The 22,755-nt window shown below is 47.1% G+C and overlaps 1 protein-coding gene across 5 annotated transcripts in view; it reads right to left on the bottom strand.

Annotated features, from left to right (window-relative positions):
• Positions 1–22,755, bottom strand: part of LOC117347576 (receptor-type tyrosine-protein phosphatase V-like) — a 122,682-nt gene that overhangs the window by 70,423 nt on the left and 29,504 nt on the right. For 4 of the 5 annotated variants that reach the window (XM_033918688.1, XM_033918689.1, XM_033918691.1 and 1 more), the window contains exons 2-8: positions 18,052–18,188; positions 14,906–14,963; positions 10,580–10,846; positions 7,063–7,338; positions 5,517–5,789; positions 3,505–3,771; positions 1,121–1,396 (exon numbers count right to left, since the gene is read on the bottom strand). In XM_033918688.1, coding sequence (XP_033774579.1) covers positions 1,121–1,396; positions 3,505–3,771; positions 5,517–5,789; positions 7,063–7,338; positions 10,580–10,846; positions 14,906–14,963; positions 18,052–18,102 — 1,468 coding nt within the window. In that variant the 5' untranslated portion in view covers positions 18,103–18,188. Of the gene's footprint in view, positions 1–1,120; positions 1,397–3,504; positions 3,772–5,516; positions 5,790–7,062; positions 7,339–10,579; positions 10,847–14,905; positions 14,964–18,051; positions 18,189–18,917; positions 18,952–22,755 lie in introns of those variants that run through there. The other variant, XM_033918690.1, reaches the window with a different exon arrangement.

Genomic DNA, 22,755 nt, shown 5'->3' with positions numbered 1-22,755 from the left:
CAAATTTAAGTCATGCATATTCATGATGGATAGTCTGAAAAGCCTGATTGGTTAATAGTCATCAGGACAGAACTGGGAAGCCGTGATCTAACTTTCCAGTAAGTTTAGTTTTGGTTTTATGCTACACAAACTCTGCCGATTACTGGGTCTGAAGCACCCAAATTCTACCATGTGAAGGCAGAGTATCCTACAAAAAAAATCAGGAACTATGGGGAGAATATTCAGACCGCGGGAGGCAGCCTGTTTACTTCCTGTGGTCAGCGGTAAACTTGGATATTCAATGTCAGGGCCATATCTGGCCACCGGCATTGAATTTGCAAGTCAAGTGCAGCCACCGTATACTTAGCCATCTAAGGCATAGTGGCCAAACATAGACCTGCTTTTTAGGCAGGTCTGTTTGGCCACTAGTCTTAGCCAGTCGGCCAATGAATATTGATGCTGACTGGCTATGTCACAAGACATAAACTGGTGACCAGCCAATCTACAGACCAGGATAATCAGCAGGAGATAGCCACCAGTCATTTCCCATATACTAGTGGTTAGCCGGCTTAGTGGTATTTAGCTGGCCAGGAGCCATTCCCATCTGGCTACATGCTCCTGAATATTGGTCAGTATACTCATGGATAGGGTTACCAGATTTTCCGACGTAGAAACCCAAACGGCTCTGCCCCATTCTGCCCCCAGTCCTGCCTTGTTCCGCCTCCAGCCCCGCCCCCCACAAAGCCTCGTCTCTCTTCTTCAATCTCCAGGCTGCGTCTGGAGGGCCTCCAAGCCTGCGTGGATGTGCGTGGCATCATCCGCGCAAGATCAGAGGTCCTCCAGAAGCGTCCGGATGTCGGGGCTTTCCAAAACCTAGACAAACTACTGGGTTTTGGGAAAATCTGTCCGGGCACTCAGACGGTCCTCTAAAAAGAGGACCCGTCTGGGTTTTTCCTGGACGTCTGGCAACCCTACTCGTGGAGTAAAAGCAGAACTAGGTCTACCTGTTCCCATGCACTCAGTATAGGCACCAAGAAAGATTTGATTCCTCCTAATGTAGGAATTCTTTAGCTAACCAGTTTTACCCCCCCTGCCCCCCTCCCAGCAGGCTTGACAAGGCAGGACACATTCAGATACTCACATGTCCAGGTCGTGGCTGTTTGTTCAAAGGATCTGTAAGGACCAGCAGTGGCAGACACTCGAACTGTATACGGACGGCCCGGGACCAAGCCCTCAAATATGACAGTGGTAGATCCTTGACTTACAGTCATATTTTTCAGCAGTGCTGTCGATGTGGCTTCAAAGAGGGAGATGGCATAGGGAGGCACGGGGCCGGCTATAGGCTGGCTCCAGGATGCCCGCAATAAGTTGCTGCTCCCCTCATTCTGGAGGCTCAGTGCTGCCGGGGGCAAAGGATCTGCAAACCAGAAAGGACCGGTGACGCATCCAGATGGAAAGCCTGTTAATCTTATTCCCTGCTCTCCCCTCCCCCTAAAAACCCTGATCCACATTCTTTATCACCTCTCTCATCTAGAATGCTGCAACTTACTTCTCACATTAAATCTCTCCCTCTTCAACCCGTTCAAAATTGTGCCGCACAACGTATATCCCACCTGTGTCACTATGCCCTCAATAGCCCTCTCCTCATGTCACTTCATTGGCTCCCTATCCATTTCCATGTACGGTTCAAACTTCTCTTATTGACTTACAAGTGCATTCACTCCGCAGCTCCTCAGTATCTCTCCTCTCTTATTTCTCCTTATAACCCTCCCCAGGAACTCCATCCATCAGGTAAATCTCTCATATCTATACCGTTCTTCTTTACTGCCAACTCCAGACCCCGACCCTTCTATCTTGCTGCACTGTATGCCTGGAACAGACTGCCTGAGTCAGTACGTCAAGCTCCGTCTCTGGCAGTATTAAAATCTAGGCTGAGTTTAATTCCTAACGCCCACTCACTTGTAAAGTACCCATGTCTGTTTTATCATTCCCTCTGTGTGAAATTCCCTAACCCCTATTAGTCTTGTTTGGCTGCTTTAATTAGATTGTAAGCTCTACTGAGAAGGGATTGTCTCTTGGACTTATAGAACGTGTCATCTCTGAGAAACAAGGCAGGAGCGATCTTTCTGCGCTCCTGCCCCATGTAGATCCACTCCCTGAATGGCTGATGTGAGTTCTCGTGGCAACCACGAGACCACGGGAAATCTTGAGGTTGCCACGAGAACTCGCATCAGTCATTCAGGGAATAGATCTGCACAGGGCAGGAGTGCAGAAAAATCGCTCCTGCCTCGGTTCACCGCTGGACCACCCGGGAATTGAAAGGCACACGGGGGAGGCGGGAGGGAGGTAAAAATTGTCACAGTCAGCCGAGACACGAGGTAGGAGGGATCCCTCCTGTCCTGGCCCACTGCTGGCCCACCAGGTCTCATGGCAGGCCCGGCAGAGGCCTGCAACAGGTCCGGGCAGGAGGTACTTTATCGGTAGGCATACCCAGGGGTGCTAAATCATACCACAGACAGTGATGGTCCAGCAAGCCCAAACACCTGTGTCCAACATTGGCCAGTCTGGGTCCCTTGGAAGCACCCAGTAAGGGGACTTAGTCTCTGGGGGGGGGGAGAAGGGTAAGGAAGTCATATTGGCAGTGTGGGGTGGGAATCAATTTAGCATTAGTAGCCACAATAAATGTGAGGGGTTGCCCACCCCAAACTACACATATACCTGTCAGTACGCCTTTCACTTAACCCCTACCACCTAATATTGGTGGTAGGGGTTAAGTGAAAGGCGTACTGACAATACCCAGTCTCGATAGGAAAGTTCTTTCCACGAGCACACACTGAAGAGAGCAGATAATCTTATTGTGACGAGTAGTCTAGAAATCAGAACCAAGTTCAAATTCTGCTCTTCTTGCTAAAACTCAGTTTAGCCTCAGCCAAGTCCCATTGTTTCCTGTTGCCTCAGGAACCCACTTAGATGAAAACCAGATTAGCAGGGGCTCATTTTCCCTACATGCAGTTTACTGTTAAGCACCCTGGTTTAAAGTGCTGGAAAAATAAATAGGTGAAAATAGTCCCAGCAGCTGGAGTCCTGGGCTTAGAACACTGTTGGCCTTAATGCACAGTTTCCCTGAGTGCACAAATCACTATATTGACACCCCCCCTCATTGATACGAAAAACCACCCGGGGGGCGGAAACAGGAAGTTGCATCATTGGAGAAAGACCAGGCAGACACGGAAAGCACGGAGGGGGAGCCGCGGGCAACGTCACTGAACCACTGCCGAGGCCGGCAGTTTTTTCAGCTTGATGGAAGGTACTGGACAGGAGAGAAGGGTGAGAACATGCTGGACCACAGGGACCACCCAGAGCCTTGGGGCCGGGTCATGAGAAGGGGTAGTTCCCGGACCATGACCCCAAGGTTGGGAACATCCCCCCCTGATGGCTTGCACCCGGGGTGGTCCATCCTCGCCCTTGGAACGCCACTGATTGACAGTACTGCAATTGCAGCTACAGAGTGTGAGCAGTACTTACAGGTCCATGTGGTGACACTTTGAGGAGGAGAGATGAAGGGCCCAGCCACGGTCTGAATCTCAAACCCATAATGTGTTCCTGGAGCCAGCTGTTTGAATGTGAGGTTGGCGATACCCCTCACTAGTGAGCCATTCTCTATAATCCTGAAAGGATCCACGGTGTAGAAGGTGGTGATGTAACTCCCTTTGGGTGCTCCGTCCCAGTGAGCATGTAACTCAGATGCACTGCCATGATTAGTCAAACTCACAAGAGATGGTGCCACAGGAGCTGGAATGCACCCCCCCCCCCCAACAAAAAAAAAAAAGAAGACAAATTTTTAAATTACAAATTCATTCTCAAATGGCCATGCTGTCTTCCTGTTTCTGCTTGTTCTGTTGCCTTCATATCTAAAGTCAAATTCCCCAGCCAAACATACTGGAGACCTGGACAATCAACGAGTCACTAGTAGAGAGTTGCGTGGGGACAGAAATCCCACCCGTCTCCGACAGGATCCTCTCCATCCCCACCCATCCCCGCAAGGAATTACCTCCATCCCCGCCCGTCCCCATAAAAAGCAGCAATTACTTCTGACAGGATCATCAATTCCACAGTTTCTTTTGTGTTTGCGCTGCTGTTTTCCTTGTGGAATCTCTTTGGTGGAACCCTTTTTTTGTTTTCTGTTCAGGTAATTAACTTATAAACCCCCTCTTTTACTAAGGCGTGTCCATTATATTATATGGATGAACCCTGCTTCCAAAGCCTTCCATCTCCATGGGAGTCCTGTTGGCTAGAGGGTGGTCCCCGTGAGAGTCCCATGGGCCAGAGGGGGGTCCCCGTGGAAGTCCAGTGGGTTAGGGGGGGATTCCTGCGGGACTCCCGCGGGATCCGCGGGATTCCCGCGATCCCCGTTCCCGTGCAGACCTCTAGTCACTAGGTGCCTGGTTAACCCAAAGAGTCTGATCCAGTCCATTACATGCAAGGAGATGTAATTTGATACAAAGGACAAAACCAAACCTGCTCTGAATAAGGTGGAAAGCTACAATGAATCAGGGTCAATGAAAGGCTAATAGACACTCGAAGCAAATCTTCCATCTTACACCCTTTCCTCAGTAACCCACCACCGTCCAGCATCTTCTTGCTTCTCCTCTTCCCCCAAATGTCCAGCATCTTCCTGACCTTCTCCCTCTACCAATGGACCAGCAATCTCTCCCCCATCACTGGTGATGTAGTTTAATGCTTAAGTCTGATCACATAACTAGCAGTTCTGTCTTTAGCCACTAACAACTTAAGGGGAAAAGGGATGGGACTTGTATACTGCCTTTTTGCATTTACACATTCAAATCATTTTACATATATACAGGTATTTATTTGGAACCTGAGGCAGTGGCGTACCTAGGGTATGTGACACCCGGGGCCCATCATATTTTACACACACACACCCGGCCCATCATTTTTTTTTATAAACACACATCCCCGCCCTCGGTACGCCACTGCTAAAGTTCAAAAAAGGCTAAGAAGCCGGCGGGAGTGGCAAAAGCATCCTTTAAGGAACACCCTCCTGATCTGGCTCTATCCTGTCCCTTTCGTGACGCCACCAGACAGCGTTCTCCGCCATTGGTCGACCTTGCGTGAGTTGCACCCTCGCTACGCCACTGCTTAAGACCAATTGGCATCTTTTTAAACAATTATATTAGGTAAGCGACTGGCACTATTTGATAACTTGTATGTCCAAACTTGCATGCTAGTCAGAATTTGAGTATTCAACCTTATAGAATTAGGGGAATTATTTACTGTACACATGGACTTATAGGGTCATCAAATGACTCCAGGTCATCAAGGACAAGCAGAGCCAGTCCTGATTTTAGCCCCCTTTGTACCTGACACAGACCCTGTTCCACCTCCTTACATCTGTGCTTTTCATAGAGAGATTGGAACTACAAGTCCATGCATGCTGTGGGACAAATCCAGGTCTAGCTCAGCCTCTCCATGTGACCTGGAGCCTGCTGGTAGCCCTAGAGGTCTCGGCTACTTACACGTCCATGCTTTTGCTTCCTGCGACGATGCTCTGTAAGGTCCGGCAATGGCTGTAACTTGGACTGCATATTGGGTTCCAGGGACTAGGCCTCGTAATTCCAGATTGGTCATTTCCATTCCTACGAACAGGTCCTGGGCTAATGATCTGGAGTCCACTTTGTGCAGGGTCACCTGGTGTCTCTCCCGTGAGCCTGATGATTTCTGCCAGTGGACGTGCAAGGACTCTGCCTCTCCAGTGTTTCCCAGGCTCACATTCGTGGGTGCCAGTGGTGCTAGGGAAAGCAAGCAGATTCCATTGGAGGTTGCGGCAATCCCACAGGGTTTGTGGCAGAGTGTGTAATGTGGGGGTCGTAAGTCAAGACTGTAAAGCATTTGAAAGCTTTTAAAGAGGTCTGATGGCAAAAGCAACCACAAAAGCAAAAGAGATGAAGCCAACAGAAGGAAAAGATGAGGCCTATACTTTCTAAAGCCCGTATCGGCACATCAAGGACTGGCTATCTCATCATGCAGACTCCTGGAAAAGGCACCTTAAAGACTCAATGCATTTGGACTGTATCTTAACTAAAGGTGTAAAAAAAAAATGACTTTTTAAAATAAGCTCTAATAGTCTAATCAATGCATAGTATAGGTTCTCAACCTAATCCTTGTAGGGTTACCAGTGGTCCAGATTTTCCCGACATGGCCTCCTTTTGAGGACATGTTCGGGAGTCCGGACCGCTTTTCAAAACCCGGCACTTTGTTTGGGTTTTAAAAAGCACATGCGCAGATGCCAACGCAGTGACATCATTGCGTCGTGTCCACGCATGTGCAGATGCCGTCTGGGGGGAGGGGGGGATGTGGGGGCGGAACAGGTCGGGAAAGAGGCGAAACTGGGCGGTCCTGGGGACGTGGCCTTGGGTCCGGATTTTCCCGAAGGAAAATCTGGTAACCCGCCTAGTCCTTGGGAAACACACACTCGGCCAGATTGTCAGGATATCCCCCAATGAATATGCATAACTTATATTTTGCATAGAATGGAGGCGGTGCTTGCCATTCTATTTCATCTATATTCACTGTAGACTGGCTAGGTGTGTCTTGAGGACTAGAGAGTTGCACAGCGACAGAAATTCCACCTGTTCCTGCTGGAACCTCTTCCATTCCTGCCCGAGGGAGGTCGCACTCGTCAATCACGTCACCACACGCATGCACCTGGGAATTGGGGAGTGTAACCCTTCAGTCCTGCCCTCTGATCGGCCATGGCACAAAGATAGCTAGGCTGGCCTGCCACTACACGTCTTCAGGAATCCCGCAGGACCTGTGTCCATCCCCATGAGATTCCCCTGGACCTGGAGAGAATCTCCACACAAGTACTGTGGACCCGGAGAGGATTCCCACTAACCCCGCTCCCATGCAGCTCACCTAGGAGTAAGTACTGAAGAGAGCAGGGAACCTTAGTTTGACTCGGTGCCATAGCAAGCTATAGGCGGGCAGTGTGGCTGCAAGGGAAATAGGAGGGTGGTCAAAATCGGGTCTTGTCCATAGGATGTTGCAAAGCTCAGCCCTTACCTGTCCAGGCAGTAGCATTGGGTCCCATTATCCGGTAGGATCCGGAGCTTGCGCTGATCCTTAGGTAGAACTGAGTGCCTGAGCTCAAGTTCCTGAAGGTGTGATTAGAGGTTCCCCTTCTAGCAGACACAGCTTGGTTGACCGCATCAGAAAGCATAGTATACAGGGTCAGATAATACCATTCTGCTCCTGTCGAATCTGCCCAGGCTGCGACAAGAGCGGAGGTGGAGCTGGAGCCCGGATTCTGGAGTTGCACCTCTGAAAGAGGCGAAGGTCCTAAGAGCAACAGAACCAGGAACCCGATCAACAGTGAAAATTGCAGAAACATGATAGCAGAATGGATTCGGGCCTGGATATAGACACGGGCGACACAGGCAGCTGCCCGAGGCTCCAAGCACGTTAAGTCAACGAGGAGCCTGCTCCCACTTAATGCATGCAGTACTTTCAGATGGACCAAACCAGAGCACAGTGAACTTCCCATGCTCTCCTCTAGCCACTGGAATCTCTGATACCACCCATCCACACTCTCCGAAGTTAAGAGGTGACAAGCTCAGGAGTTATCTAAGGCAGTGATTCCCAACCCTGTCCTGGAGGAACACCAGGCCAATCGGGTTTTCAGGCTAGCCCTAATGAATATGCATGAGAGAGATTTGCATATGATGGAAGTGATAGGCATGCAAATTTGCTTCATGCATATTCATTAGGGCTAGCCTGAAAACCTAATTGGCCTGGTGTTCCTCCAGGACAGGGTTGGGAACCACTGATCTAAGGAAATACTTTTTTACAGATAAGAGTGGTAGATGTGTGGAACATTCTACCGGAAGAGGTGATGGAGACAGAGACTGTGTCTGAATTCAAGAAAGCTTGGGATAAGCTTCCGACGTCGGGACGGCATTCGCACTTGTGCGGATGCCACCCCAACGCACAAACAGGTTAAGGGTGCGGGGCGGGGCAAAATGAGGGTGGAACTGGGCAAGCCTGGGTCCGTGGCCATGGGTCCAGATTTTCCTTTGGGGAAAATCTGGTAACCCTAGGGAAGAGAATCTCCACATAAAACTAAAATTTTGGGGAAGGGGAGACGGTTCACATACAGCTGCCAACAGGATCCAGATCTGCAGGACAGGGTTGATCCAGTCCTGGGTTTACCCCATTGCATGCAGGGACTTGTAGTTCTGATGTCTCCAAACTGCATTCCCTAAGAAAAGCAAAACTACAAGGCCCTGGATCAACTCTGTTCTGCAAATCCGGATCCAGTTGGCAGCTTTAGGTTAACAAAGTGTGTTGAACTCGAACCACATTGAACACTGGGAAGTAAAAAGAGGGTCTGCAAGACTCATGTTGTTCAGAGAAAGACACAGTGAGGCTAGCTTTATCATACGTCCGGGAAAACCCGGATATGTCCTCTTTTTAGAGGACTCTCCGGGTGTTTGGATGTTTTTTTGGTCAAATGTTCAGGATTAGCCGGCTCTCCTGACTCCCCCACCTACCTCCTCCCTGGCCACTGCAATTGAATCTTCAGGCAGTCAACAGTGGCAACAAAGTGAGTCTGCTGCCTTCATCCTGTCCTGCCCTGTCTCTCAGCGACTTCCTGTTCCTGCATAGACAGAACCTGCAGAGAGGTGGCTTCCAGGGCAGGCTCATTGCCGCTGCTGGCTGCTCAAATATTAAATTACAGAAGCAAGGACTCGGGAGGCAGTAGGTGAGGAGTTGGGAGCTGGAGAGAGAGGTCATGAGGGGAAGTTAGCAGCATCAGAGATTGGAGGAGAGAGGGCTGCAGAATCAAGGCTGGAAAAGTACTATGGAAAGGAGAGTGTGCTGGAGAAAAGAGAGCACAGAGCAGGGTGGTGCTAGATGGGAGAGAAGAAATAGAAACAACCGGAGAGGGGGGTGGAAGGAGACCGAGAGGAGGAACCCATGGCGGGGTTGGGGGGAAAGAAAGAAGCACCCACAGGAGAGGGAAGGAGAGAGAGAGTAGCACTTATGGGGGGAGGAGAGTTGGAGTTAGGGAGGGAGAGAGAAAAATTAAAAGGGTACAGAGGATGGAAGGGGGACTAAGGAAATGGGTGAATGTGGGAAGTGGGGGGGTATTGGGCAGGGTTTGGGGTGGGGCTGTGGGTGGAATGTGGCCTAGGTCATGTGTCTTCTTTTTTTGTTTTCACAAATATGGTCACCCTAAGCGAGGAGCACAAGTTAGTGGGTCCCTTTCCAACACAATTCTGTGGTGGCACAAGCCTTTGCCCGGCAAGATGCTGGCATTACACACAGCCTTTAGTGTTTCCAGGCCAGAGGTACTGATCTCATCTATTACAGAAGCAGCAACACTGGTGGTCCATGATGTTAGAAAGCGCTGAGTGGTGGGCTGGCATTATTTAAAACTTTCTACCAGAGCTGAATGTAAGCCCTGCTAACAATATTTACCAATGCCATTGATCTAAGTTAGGAACCAGTGGGAATTCTGTGGCAAGTTCTTCCATATCTGTGGGAATCGTGCAGAATTCCCCCAGTTCCCACTCCCATGTAGCTCTCTACATCTGAGTCCACATTTCACATTATACCTGCAGGCCCTCTAATCATGTATCTTGTGGGTTTTGAAGCTGAATATCAAACAAATAAAGGATTTTGACTAATTAAAGAAATTTGGAGCCTTTAGTTAGACACAATTTCAGGCATCCTGTGGCTTCTGACGTCTTTTCCTCCAATCCTAGGCACTCATATTATAATTTCATTCTTGATTATTTTTTATTGGCGTTTTGAATTAGAGAATAACACGGTGACAAATTGGTCCCTGTCCCCCGTGGAATCTATCTACATCCCTGTCCCATCCCTGCTTGTACAAATGAAGACAGAGATTGCAGGGATGGGCCTTAAGCAACCTGGGCCAATCAGAGCCTTAGGCCCCTCCCCGGATGCACCAGGGAGAGGAAAGCCCGCCTTTATGAAGAGGCGGGCTTGCTGGCTGGAGGGATTAGGCATCCCTCTGGCTGGCCATCGTGAACAATGGAAGGGGGAGCATGGGAGGGTTGTCAGGGGCACGACGGCGGCAGTGAGAGGGAGTGGGCATCTCTCTCGCTGTCTGGGGGGTGTCGCGGGGAAGGGGGGCTTGATGGCAGCGGTCAGCCATTCATTTGCCTCACACTGTTCCTTCAACTGCTGTAGGACTAATGACAGAGAGAGATTGGACTCTGGGTGAATATGTCGTGACCCCCACGTTATCTTATCATTGTTGTGACAACTTATTTGAAAGAAACTGATGGCATCAGTTCAGTTTGAAAAGTCAAACCAGTCTTGGTTTCGTGGTTGTATGCCGTTGTACGCATGGAGCTACAGTTCTCAAATCCCTGTGAAAAGAGAGAGCTGTACGTTCATGAATGTGACAAAACCCAGAACTGGATCTCAATGTCCTAAACATAAAAATATAAAACAGAGCCAATTGCACCAGTTTTTAACCTTCATCAGGGGATAATCAGTGTCACAAGCCAATTTCTGATGATCAGCAAATTAAATTCAAAACTCTTACTTGTCCATTCAGTAATAGTTTCAGAGAATGTCTTGAAGCATTCAAAGAGAGCGGTGACTTCAGCATTGTAGCCGGTGCCCGGAGCCAGGGCTGCAAACTGGAAACTGGTAGTGCTCGATGAAGCAGATTCATTCCTTAGCACTGTGTCTCTACCGAGTTCAGAAAGGATGAGGTAATAGCCCAAAACATCCACCGTTGGCGTCTTCCATGTTATCAAAAGACTGTCAGTGCTGCCCAGGTTACTGATTGTCAGGTTCAGCTTATGTTCTATAATAAGAAACCCATGAAATTACAGATCGAACTTACTCTAACGTGATCAAGGGCAAGATGCAGCAGAAATCGGAAATAAGGTTTTATTTTAGCACCTGAGCTTTTCTTCTTGTTGCAGCTTGAAACATATAATAAGAAGCATCCCTAATGTGAACATTTGTTTTTTTTCCTCAAAATGGGACATATACTAATTTTTAGGTAATAGTATGTGATTTTAAGAAAACTCATACTATTGCCTTAAAATTAGGCATTCAACACGGCTCCCTGTGCTAAACACCGCTATCGCGGTTTAGTAAAAGGGGGTCATAGTGCAAAATATAGACAGCAGATACAAATTCTCAAAACGGACACATTTTGATCACTAAATTGAAAATAAAATCATTTTTCCTACCTTTGCTGTCTGGTGATTTCATGAGTCTCTGGTTGTACTTCCTTCTGGCTGTGCATCCAATATTTCTTTCTTTCTTTCTTTCTTTCTTTCTTCATGCTTCCTCTCCTCCAGACCTCATGCCATTCTCCAACCACCATCTCTCTCTGTCCCTCCAACTTTTTCTTCCTCTCTCCCTGCCTACCCCTGACACACTCCATTCCCTCCCTAACTTTTTTCTTTCTTTCTTTCTCTCTCCCTGCCTGCCCCCTGACACACTCCCCCAACATTTTCTTTCTTTCTTTCTATCTCCCTGCCTCCTCCCCACCCAAGCCACCGCTGCCACCGATTGCTCCTTGCTTCCCCGACACCAACACCGACGCTGCCTGGCTGGCCCAGAACTTTTTCTCCGACGTCAGAATTGACGTCAGGAGGAAGGCTTGTGGGTCGGCTGTTGTGCAGTTGCTGCACGCCCCTGGCCTGGCCCTGTTGCAGCTGTGGCAGCGTCAGGGAAGCATGGAGAGAGCCCAGGCTCTGCGATCGACTCGCAGCTTCAGCACAGCTTCGGGACACTGAAATGTCCCGTTTTCAGAAAGAGAGCAACCCACTAGACTCTAGTGGGTTGCTCTCTTTCTGAAAACTGGACATTTCGGCGCCCCAAAGCTTGCGGACAACAGGACAGGCTACCTAAAAATGGGATGGTCCCGTTTAAAACGTTATTTGTGGTGGTATGGTTAAGTATTCAAGAACCCTGAAATCACAAATAACAAAATGCAGTCTATAGGAAAATAGAAGTTAAGTTCCAGCAGTACAAATTGTGCCTCAAAACCACAAAAGTGAACAATGGATCCTATTGGGAAAATAGGGTTAGGTTCCTGCCTGGGACAGCACTTGGAGTACCTGTAATTCACTCTTTGGACACTTGGGGGCCATATCTGGAAGCAAGCACCTGACCGTGAGGTGAAAGTGAAAGCACAGAAAGTTGTTTATTTAAAAGTAGATCCATAAATGTGTGAGCACAGAAGCATGAATGGGGATATCGGTAACAATTGACACAACTGGGAATGCATGAAATCACACATCGGGAATGCATGAGAAATGAGAATGGACCGCACCATGACTGAAGTGGCATGCAGAAGTGGCATGCATTCCCGTCTTGTGCACACAACTTAATTAGTTAAGAAGCCAATCCATTCCAATAATTACCAACTAGCAAGCAATTATGATAGAATAGGCTTAGAAAGTTGTGCATTTAAATTCTAACATGGTGCACGTAAATTCTACTGTGCGGATCTGAAATGGAATGTGGCCAGTGGAGGTGCGCTGTTATAGAATACGCCTGTGTCTAAATTGTGCGTGGCTCAGGCATTTATGCCTGGTTTTACTTGGTGTAAATGGCCACACCTAAATTTTAGTCGTGGGGATGGGCACTATGAATATTCTATAGATCACACCTAACTCCGGATGCAGTTTATAGAATAGCGTTAAGCACAGATTTTTTTTAGTTGACATAAATAGAATTCACCCCCCCCCCCCGTGCATAATTTTAGCCATATAGGTTATAGCATACTAGTAGTTATGCACATAAATGGAGAACCTGGACTCCGAGGAACGACTTAGGAGACTGGGGTTGTTCTCCCTTGAGAAGAGGAGACTGCGAGGGGATCTGATCGAGACTTTCAAAATACTGAAAGGATTCGACAAAATGGAGCAGAGAAAGCAGTTATTTACAATGTCCAATGTGACAAGGATAAGAGGACATAAACTGAAGCTGAGGGGGGGTCAGGTCCAGGATGAATATCAGGAAGTTCTGTTTCACGCAGCGAGTGGTGGACACCTGGAATGCTCTCCCAGAGGAAGTAATTGCAGAATCCACCGTTCTAGGATTTAAGGGTAAACTAGATGCACATCTCCTTAAGAGTGGCATAGAGTGATACAGGTAAGGGTAAATTAGATGCACATCTCCCTTGAGAAGCATACTCCTTGTAGTCCATCCCTAGCATGGACTAAAACTAGGCCAGGGTACACCTGGCGGGGCCTCCGCGTGTGCGTATCACCGGACTTGATGGACCCAGGGTCTGATCCAGAGATGGCAATTCTTATGTTCTTATGTTCATTAATTAAGCCATAATTGGAGCTAACAATAATTGGACTTACACTTGCATGCATAAATGCATTTAGTCCCTATTGTGCAAGGTTGGTATGTAATTTCTGTCATGCACAATTGCTAGGTGGTGATACGCGGGAGAAGCATGCTTAACATTTATACACTAATGCGCTACCGAGGTGCAGAGCGGCCTGTGAGGTTCGCTACAGCTGGCCGCAATCCTCACCAGTCTGCTTTGAAGAGGAGGCCAGTTACTGGGCAGACTTGTACGGTCTGTGTCTGTGTATGGCCGTTTGGAGGAGGATGGGCAGGGGAGGGCTTCAATGGCTGGGAGGGTGTAGATGGGCTGGAGTAAGTCTTAACAGAGATTTCGGAAGTTGGAACCCAAGCACAGTACCGGGTAAAGCTTTGGATTCTCGCCCAGAAATAGCTAAGAAGAAAAAAAAAAAAAAAATTTTTAAATTGAATCAGGTTGGGCAGACTGGATGGACCATTCGGGTCTTTATCTGCCGTCATCTACTATGTTATGTTACAGAAGAGCAGCAGTGTGCTCCCTGGTTGCTATGGAGAGGTCTGCTGCTTCGATGGCTGGAGGAGCAGGGAGGCCCACGCTTTACAATTTCTCTGCTGGCCGCTGACACAGCTAAGCACGCACGCGCACTCCTGCTGGCCACGGACCTACGGATCATGGATCACGGAGATAGGAGTGCGCACGCACGCTTAGCGTTTTATTATGATAGATGTTTGTGCACACAATTGCCATATTTGATGCCTGCTATTGACAAGGCAAAAACGCTCATGCCCAAATGAGGGTACATAAATACCAACTTACATTAGAACGGCCATTATAGAATATGCACTTAATGCAACATAATTTAGCATCTTAACTTTAAATAATCCCAATAACTAGCAACCAACCTGAAATAATCCAAAAAAATATCCAACAGCATAGACAAGATACAAACGTGGGCCACAATCCACAAACTCATATTAAACGCGTTCAAAACCAAAATTCTCTGATTCCACACTCCACAACACACAGCTCCATCAACCTTCCATCAGGAACCACCATTGAGGTAGAAAAATTCTCCTAAAGTGCTGGGTGAAACACTAGACTCCACATTGTCCCTAGAACCACAAATTTCCAACCTAACCTTCTTCACTATGAGACAGCCGAGACTCATCAGACCTTACTTCCACCAATGGCCCTTCGCACTACTTGTACAGAAGCTAATCGGAAAACAATTAGACTACTGCAACTCCATCTATGCAGACATCAACACCACCCTAGCCCACAAACTTGATTGGCCAATCAAAACAATTTGCAATGACTATATAGAAAGGTCTCAACTGTTGAAGGTTTAGTGGATCCATGATGGCAATCAAGAAAACGGTAATTTGTCTAAGGAAAGAGAAACTGTTAGGTACATTTGCTAGTTTATTAGGGAGTTCTCAACCTATGGCTAGACAAAAAGAGTTTCAAGTGCTTGCATTTGTACACTCGCCATGTTGTATTGGTAACTTAGAAGAGCAAAGTAATATGTATCAAAGTTATAGTAAACTGAAATAAAAGTAGTGTTACCTGTTTCTCCTGCCACATCAGCTTCTTGTGAGGTTGCATTGTTGTAGCATTCATTGGCCTAAGGAAAGACGATTCAGAGAATGACAGACTTTGCATTTTGCAGAAAATAACACTTTGTGGTGGTAAAAATGCTGCCACTACCACCACAAAATAGGCACAGAGCACAAACCTATTTTCTTTTCAGAGGCTCACAGAAAGATGCTAGATTCGGAACAACACAAGGAACTGAAGCCTTCCATGTAACTCTAAAGGGACTGGACAGCGCAGCTGCCAGAAATGGAAGGTACCATGGCTAACAAGAATTTGTTTTTCTCAGTCAAGAGTTCAAACTCAGTAAGCAAACAAGACACAGGGGGCAGAATCAAAAGCAAGCAGAAATCAAGAGGGGTCTATCTGCAGAGATGCGGTAGGCTGCAACAACAGGGCAGATAGGGTGAGCCAATAGGTCTTCTTTTGCCAACAGACTAATGCATAACACATGTTAAGGACATGAAATTCCTATGCTATTTTTTTAATGTAATATCCCCCTTAGTAGCAAATGGTGTTGTGAAAGCTTTGCTTGGCAGCTTCACATTATCTAACCACATGGTAGGTTATTAACCCATCACTGAATCTTGCACAGAAGATTACTCCTAACCCTTTCTACAGCCGTTGCAGTGTATAGGGAAGGGGTAAAACGCGGACCTCACGGATCTTAACTGCACGTCCTTAAAAATCTGAGGTCCGTGCCACTTTTAGTCTCGGCCTAGGTTATGGTTCTGACATACCTCTATGACACTTTAGCTCTGACGGATCCTAATGCTTTTCCCTCCCTATGCCGAGACTAAAAGTGGCCAAACTTCTGCCCTGAGGTCCGTGCCGCTTTTAGTCTCAGCATAGGGAGGGAAAAGCATTAGGATCCGTCAGAGCTAAAGTGTCACAGAGGTTTGACAGAGCCATAACCTAGGCCGAGACTAAAAGTGGCACGGACCTCAAATTTTAATAATAATAATAACTTTATTTTTCTATACCGCCATAATCTTATGACTTCTAGGCAGTTCACAGTGGAGAGAGCTGTACAATCAGCGAACTACAATATAGTATTAACATGTTACAGTGAAGGGGCTGGAAGGCCAGCGAAATACGGAATACAAATGGTGAGGAAGACACTAAGCAGACAGAGATTACGGAATACAATTAGTGAGGCAGCGTAGTATTTACATGAAGAGTAATAGCTTTTGACTAGGACGTGCAGTTAAGATCCTCTCCTATGTACCTGTCCCAAGTCTTCTTAAATTCAGGTACAATTTTGTTTCCATCACCTCCACCAGGAGGCTGTTCCATGCATTCACCATCCTTTCAGGGAAAATATTTCCATAGGTTCCTCCTGAGTCTGTCCCCTTTCACCTTCATCCTATGCTCCCTCATTCCAGAGCTTCCTTTCAATTACAAAGAGACTCACCTCCTGAAAATATTTATGCCACGGAGGTATTTAAACATCTCTATCATATCTACCCTCTCCCATTTTTCTTCCAGAATATACATATTGAGATCTTTAAGTCTATGATGAAGCCCACTGACTATTAGAGATCCTCAAGGTCCAGAAATAAAGACCAATGCTCTAGAGCAGTGTCTCGCAAACTATCCGGAGCGGTGGTCTGCTAAACAGCGGGCCGCGGCTGGAGGGCACTGGGAAGTATGTGGATGTCGATGTGATGATGTCATGCGTATGCATGATGTCATCTCGCTGACGTCTGCACATGCGTGAACGCCCTGAGCTACCAGCGGGGGGGGGGGGCGGGGGGAGGGGAGAGGAGCGTGCTCAACAGGAGAGGCGCCAGCACCAGCTGACAATCTACAGGACATGCCTCTCTCCATGAGAAGCACGTTCTGTAGGCAGTCTTCTGGCGCCGGCAACTCACAACATACCTGCAATCTCGCAGCTGCCCATAGTTTGCGATTCATTGCTCTAGAGGAAGACTTCTGGCTAATTCTACAACCTTCCACTGAAATAAGGACCACAGGCAATACATAGGCAATGGCCTGATCAACTTCTGTCCTACACAGCATCAGCAACTAGGTATCTTGGGAGAAGATGTTCTACTGCAGGGATCTCAAAGTCCCTCCTTGAGGGCCGCAATCCAGTTGGGTTTTCAGGATTTCCCCAATGAATATTCATTGAAAGCAGTGCATGCACATAGATCTCATGCATATTCATTGGGGAAATCCTGAAAACCCGACTGGATTGCGGCCCTCAAGGAGGGACTTTGAGACCCCTGTTCTATTGGGTCTAGGGTTACCATATGGCTCCAGAAAAAGGAGGATGGATTGAGACATCAGGGTTTTACTTCCAGTGCTTTCAATGGAAGTCAAACTCAGAAGCCTCTATCCATCCTCCTTACTTCCATTGCTTTCAGTGGAAGTAAAACCCGGATATCTCAATCCATCCTCTTTTTTCTGGAGCCACATGGTCAAAGCTCCCAGTAGCTTTGCTCTATGAATGGATGACTTGAAAACTCTGATGTTGTTCCTTCTTCACTTTATTAGTGATTTGCATCCTCAGACCAAACTACCACCATTTATTATTTCTCTAGCAAGACCAGATGCACGCAATGCTGTGCATTAAACACAAGAGAGACAGTCCCTGCTCAAAAGAGCTTACAGTCACAAAGGTACCATTTGTACCCAGTAAGCTGGATGCATTTTTGGGGGTGATACAGTGTCCTCTCCCCAACAGCTGTATCTTCTCAGCCCCCCGTTTCATTCTTGTAGGAACATGGCTTTCTTAAAGATTATAGCTTGCCTGTTTAGTTTATGAGCGAGGGGGGGGGGGGGACCAAGGAAGTCCTATTTGCACTATGGGAGGGGACCGATTCAGCAACAGCACCCACAACAAACCTACCCCAAACCACGCCTATGATCCCTGCGGAGAACAATATCTAATTTCAAAACTAAAAAAAAAAAAAAAAGAGAGACAAGAAAGTAAGCCAGCAAACATAATTGCAGACAGAGATAATTTAGTCCAGCTGTGAAGGCATTTCCAGTGACCTGGAGAAAAAGCAGTCATTTTCTCCGTGTTTCAAGAGCCTGGAAAGTTTGGGATCTTTAGTCTGAAGTCCAGCTGACTTTTTCTTTTTTTTTTTTTTTTAAACAAGACGAGAGCTTACCTGGATGAATCTGACTCCCGAGATCCAAGGCAGAAAGAGAACCAGCAGCATCTCCTTCGTGAGCGCGGAGAATAAAGGGATCCGGTCCCGCAGACGCCTCAGCTCCGATCCTCTTTGGAAACAGTGCGGGCAGAGCTCTGCAGGGACATGTTTATGACATCAGTGTGCGGGGAAGCTGCCTCTCCAGATGTTGCAAACAGCAGGGCTTGGGAGTCGCGTGCTTACTGGTGGGAGGGAGTAGGTAAAAGTGTGCCGGGGGGGGGGGGTTGTTCTGCATAGGGGGAATAGGGAAGGGGGGTCTTGTGGGGGGGGGTTTCACCAGCAGTTCCCTCTCCTTCAGGACAGAGCTGCAGATGTGGATTTCAGACAGGCGCTGCTCTGCCAGGCTTCGGCACTGCTAAGGGAAAGAGGATAGCGAGGGGAGGGACGGGGAGGAGAAGATGATTCATTGGGAAAATGAGACTCGATTATAGGGCCAGTGTGGAACATTTGGGAAGGGAAGTTATTTCAGGTCGCCTCCTTAGCCATGATTCGGTCAATGGCGCCAATGGGCAAAATGATGGCACGGTTCGCCAATGACGGCCATGGGAGGGGGGGGGAGCTGCCATAGTGGGGGGGGGGCTGTGATTGCCCATCGAGGATGGACGACAGCAGAAGGGACTCGGGGAAAGTAGGGCAGATTTGCTCTTGCAAGAAAAAAAAATGTTAAAACCCAAATCTAAATATATGCCTGATTCCACTAAAGAAGAACCCAAAAGCGGACTAGGATGACATTTTGCATTTATGCCGCAATAGGCGACCCTTCTCTTTCTTAAGGAAAATATTATTAGAGTAAAAAAAAAAAAAACAATGTCATTATTTCTCACCTTTGGCTCAAAAGCTCTCTGGGTATGTGAATTCTGCACAAGATACAGCACCTTTAACAAAAGGGACATTGGGGGTTTTCTTTGATCCAGAACTGTAGACAATCGTAGGCTCAGGATAACCAGTACAAGGAAGTGAATGACTTTCTCACGAAAAAAAAGAGCCCTTTCTTTCCAAGAGATTGCATTTCTGCAGGGTAATCTTTTTTTAGTGGTGGAAATCAAGCCAAAAACATCTAGAGTGGAGAGTTGAGAGTGTGGGACGGCCCTAGCTGGGGGAGGGGGTGCGGATAGGAGGGAAATCAATGTTGGGGGAGCATAGGGCTGCACTAGCTGGAGGGGAAGGGCTGATAAGGGAGGGGAAATCAAAGGTGAGGACAGTATTGCAGCTCTAGTGTGTGGTGCAGTGGTTAGAGCTACAGCCCCAGCCCCTTGGGGTTGTGGGTAGAAAATGACACGGTGAGAAAATTCATCACCGTTCCCGTCCCCGCGGATAACCGCGGGAAACCATCTTCATGTTATTCTTTAAGGAGAGAGGGAAGAATCAGAGTATGAATGGCCACAACCACTGACCCGCAAGCTTTGCTTTGAAGAATGCTGGTGTAGAAGGACTGAGGTTGAAATAGACACTACAGAATGACAGTCTCTGGTATCCAGAGCAGATATTGTGATGTCATAATGCCTCATTCCACCAGTGCCTAAGAGCCAATCACATCAGTGATGTCACAATGGCTTCATTATCCTTGGCTCACATAAGAATCAGAGTATGAATGGCCACAACCACTGACCCGCAAGCTTTGCTTTGAAGAATGCTGGTGTAGAAGGACTGAGGTTGAAATAGACACTAAAAAATGACATGGGATTATTTCCCGCAGTTATCCGCAGGGACGGGGATGGTGATGAATTTTTTCACCGTGTCATTCTCTAGTTGTGGGTTCAAATCCTGCACTGTTCCATGTGACCCTGGGCAAGTCAAATTCCCCAGTGCCCCAGGTACATTAGATAGAGCAGGGGTGTCCAACCTGCGGCCCCGTGAAGTATTTTGTGCGGCTCCGGTCTAGGGCAATGCAGTGTTTTCCTCTGCTGCCCCCGGGTGTTTAGTCTTGCCGGCTCCCTCCTCTGTCTTGCTGCAGCGTTTGTGCGGCCCCAGAAAATTTTTTTTCAGCCCAGGGAAGCCAAAAGGTTGGACACCCCTGAAGAGTGTGAGCCCACCAGGACAGATAGGGAAAAATGCTCGAGTATCTGAATAATTTGTAATCCGCATAGAATTATAGAATATGCAGAATATAAAAAATAGGGGGGATTTTTTTTGAGGGGGGACTGTGCGGTTAGGAGGGGAATGATTTCTGGTGAGTGTGTGCAACAGCACTAATTTTTTTGGGGGGGGAGAAGGCAGTGCAGATAGGAGTGTAGGGTTGCACTAGTTTTGAGGGCTATACAGATAGGAGGAAAATGACTTCACTGGTAATAAACATATACTCCCACCCTCCAACTTAAAATTTCCTGTGAGAACTCTCTTCTTTCAATTCCTACATTTTGAATCCACTTACCTGTGCATATTATCAAGCTAGATTCAAACAGTTTTATTGATGCAAACATCATCAAATACAACAAATACATCAACAATAATCAACAGCTTTATAATATAATACACATAATAAAAGACTAATTCCAATTTCAATAAACCCCAGTTTTATCTATATGTGTTTGAACCCGCACCGTCCCTCTCCACACCCACCCCTCCCCACCCAATAGTACCTTCTACCCAATGATACTCTCTTCATTTAACTAAATATAAACCCCAATTAAGAGATCCAACTTAAAATGGCACTACGGCCCTTAGGATGTAAATCTTGCAAATATGAATCCCAGATTTGTATAAATAACATCTTTCGCTTTCTTTTAATTCCAGCATCTCTAGTTTCCCAAATGGCTAGCTGATGTAATCGATTCCGACAATGCCAAAACCTTGGAGGATCAGGGATCGTCCAATATTGAAGTATACATTTTCTAGCCAAGAGACTCATTTTCCTACACAATGCCCTATTTCCTTTATGCATATTATCAAGCTAATGTTACTCCAGGGGTACTCCCAGCCTGGTCCACAAGGGCCACAGACAAGTCTGAGACTTACCAAAATAAGTAGGTTCTTCAGGTTTCTGGACCTTGTTCAGGCAGACAAAGCTGGTGAATATTCATTTTTTGATGTGTTTTCATACTGGATGCACTGTCAAAAAGTACCCCCGACGAAGCCAATAGCCTGGCGAAACGGGTCCCGTCGGGCTCTTATCGTTAAAACAGATAAGTGCATTATTTTCAATTTTAAACCGATTGCATAGTGTAGGTGTTCAATACACCATTGAATAATTTGTGGTAATCGGTTATATGAGAGGGTTTTATGACCTATGATAGAGAACCTGTCCTGCTGAAGATACCATTGCTGGAATTGATTATTCTGTGTATGGTGCAGGCTTCTGAGGTCTTTCCCTCTGGATTAGCATCGTAATCAATTGCATGTGGAACCTATAATTTTCTAGTTGTGTGGTACATTTAAAGAGGTTCTTAACCATTGCTGTTTTGAAGTAGTGAAGAATATTCATTGTGGACATCCTGAAAACCAGGCCCGTGTGTGGCCCTAGGGGACCCACGAGGAGAGGCCCCCAGGGATCTGAGCTACATCCTCATTTTAACAGCGCAAGACAAATTCAGATTTTGAAGGGCTGAGGCATGGGGAGTAACCAGCTCTACCCTGCTCACAAATATGAAAAAAAACAGAGAGCTAAATTTAACCTTGCAATTACAATAAAGACGCCATGCAATGCTAAACAGAGAAGAAAGGGACATTCTTATTTCCAAATAAGATAATTACCAAGCGTGGCTTAGAGTGATGGTTTTTACCAGCATTCCATGGAGCGCTCCAGTTTAAATGGTCCCATCCCTCTATGGCAGGGGTGTCCAATGTCGGTCCTCGAGGGCCGCAATCCAGTCGGGTTTTCAGGATTTCCCCAATGAATATGCATTGAAAGCAGTGCATGCACACAGATCTCATGCATATTCATTGGGGAAATCCTGAAAACCCGACTGGATTGCGGCCCTCGAGGACCGACATTGGACACCCCTGCTCTATGGTGACCAGCCTCTGTCTGCAGTGAACTAGTATGCTAATAAGCTTGCAAGCGACAGACAGTGGGCCAGAAAACAACTAATTGCCTGTGCAAAACTTGACCCTTCCAAGACTAATTTCAAAATTGTCCAAGAGTATTTTATCGGTTGCATTCTTTCTTTCTTTAATGATTTATGGGAGTCCTATTTTTCCTTTTCCGAAACGCCTTCTGCAGGCCTGAAAATGTGTGTCAACCTGCCTGAACAGTCTTCCATTATTTAAATTTCCCGAGGAAACTCCTTAAGAGATGGCCGTCTTGATGCTCAGTCGTTTCTAATCCAAGCATTAGGACAAGGGACGGGCTGAAGTCTTTGATGACTAGCACCATAAGTCTCTATCCTTTTGTGTGTAACAAACCCCACCCTCCCCAGCTGATGGCAGTGTTCTGTCAGGTTGTGCCAAATTTCTGGCCATGCTCTTGACCTGCCCATGACATTAGTGAAGACAGAAGAAATTATGACAGAGAAAGCAAAGTCCTTTTCTATGAATAGCAAAGAATGCAGGAGCAGAAGCAGCAATGTAAGTTTCCTTTCTTCCTATTTTCTCCCCCCCCCTCCCCCACCTCTTTGCCCATCAGTGAGCAGGTCCGAGGGGCCACTGAAAAATTCTTAGCCCAACCAACAAAGTTGGAGCAATCTCCATCAAGGGCTATATATTTCTTATAGTATAGGATATACT

This window comes from Geotrypetes seraphini, chromosome 13 (assembly GCF_902459505.1).
Source record: "Geotrypetes seraphini chromosome 13, aGeoSer1.1, whole genome shotgun sequence".
Taxonomy (NCBI): Eukaryota; Metazoa; Chordata; class Amphibia; order Gymnophiona; family Dermophiidae; genus Geotrypetes; species Geotrypetes seraphini.
This window is presented reverse-complemented; position numbering and strand designations above follow the sequence as displayed.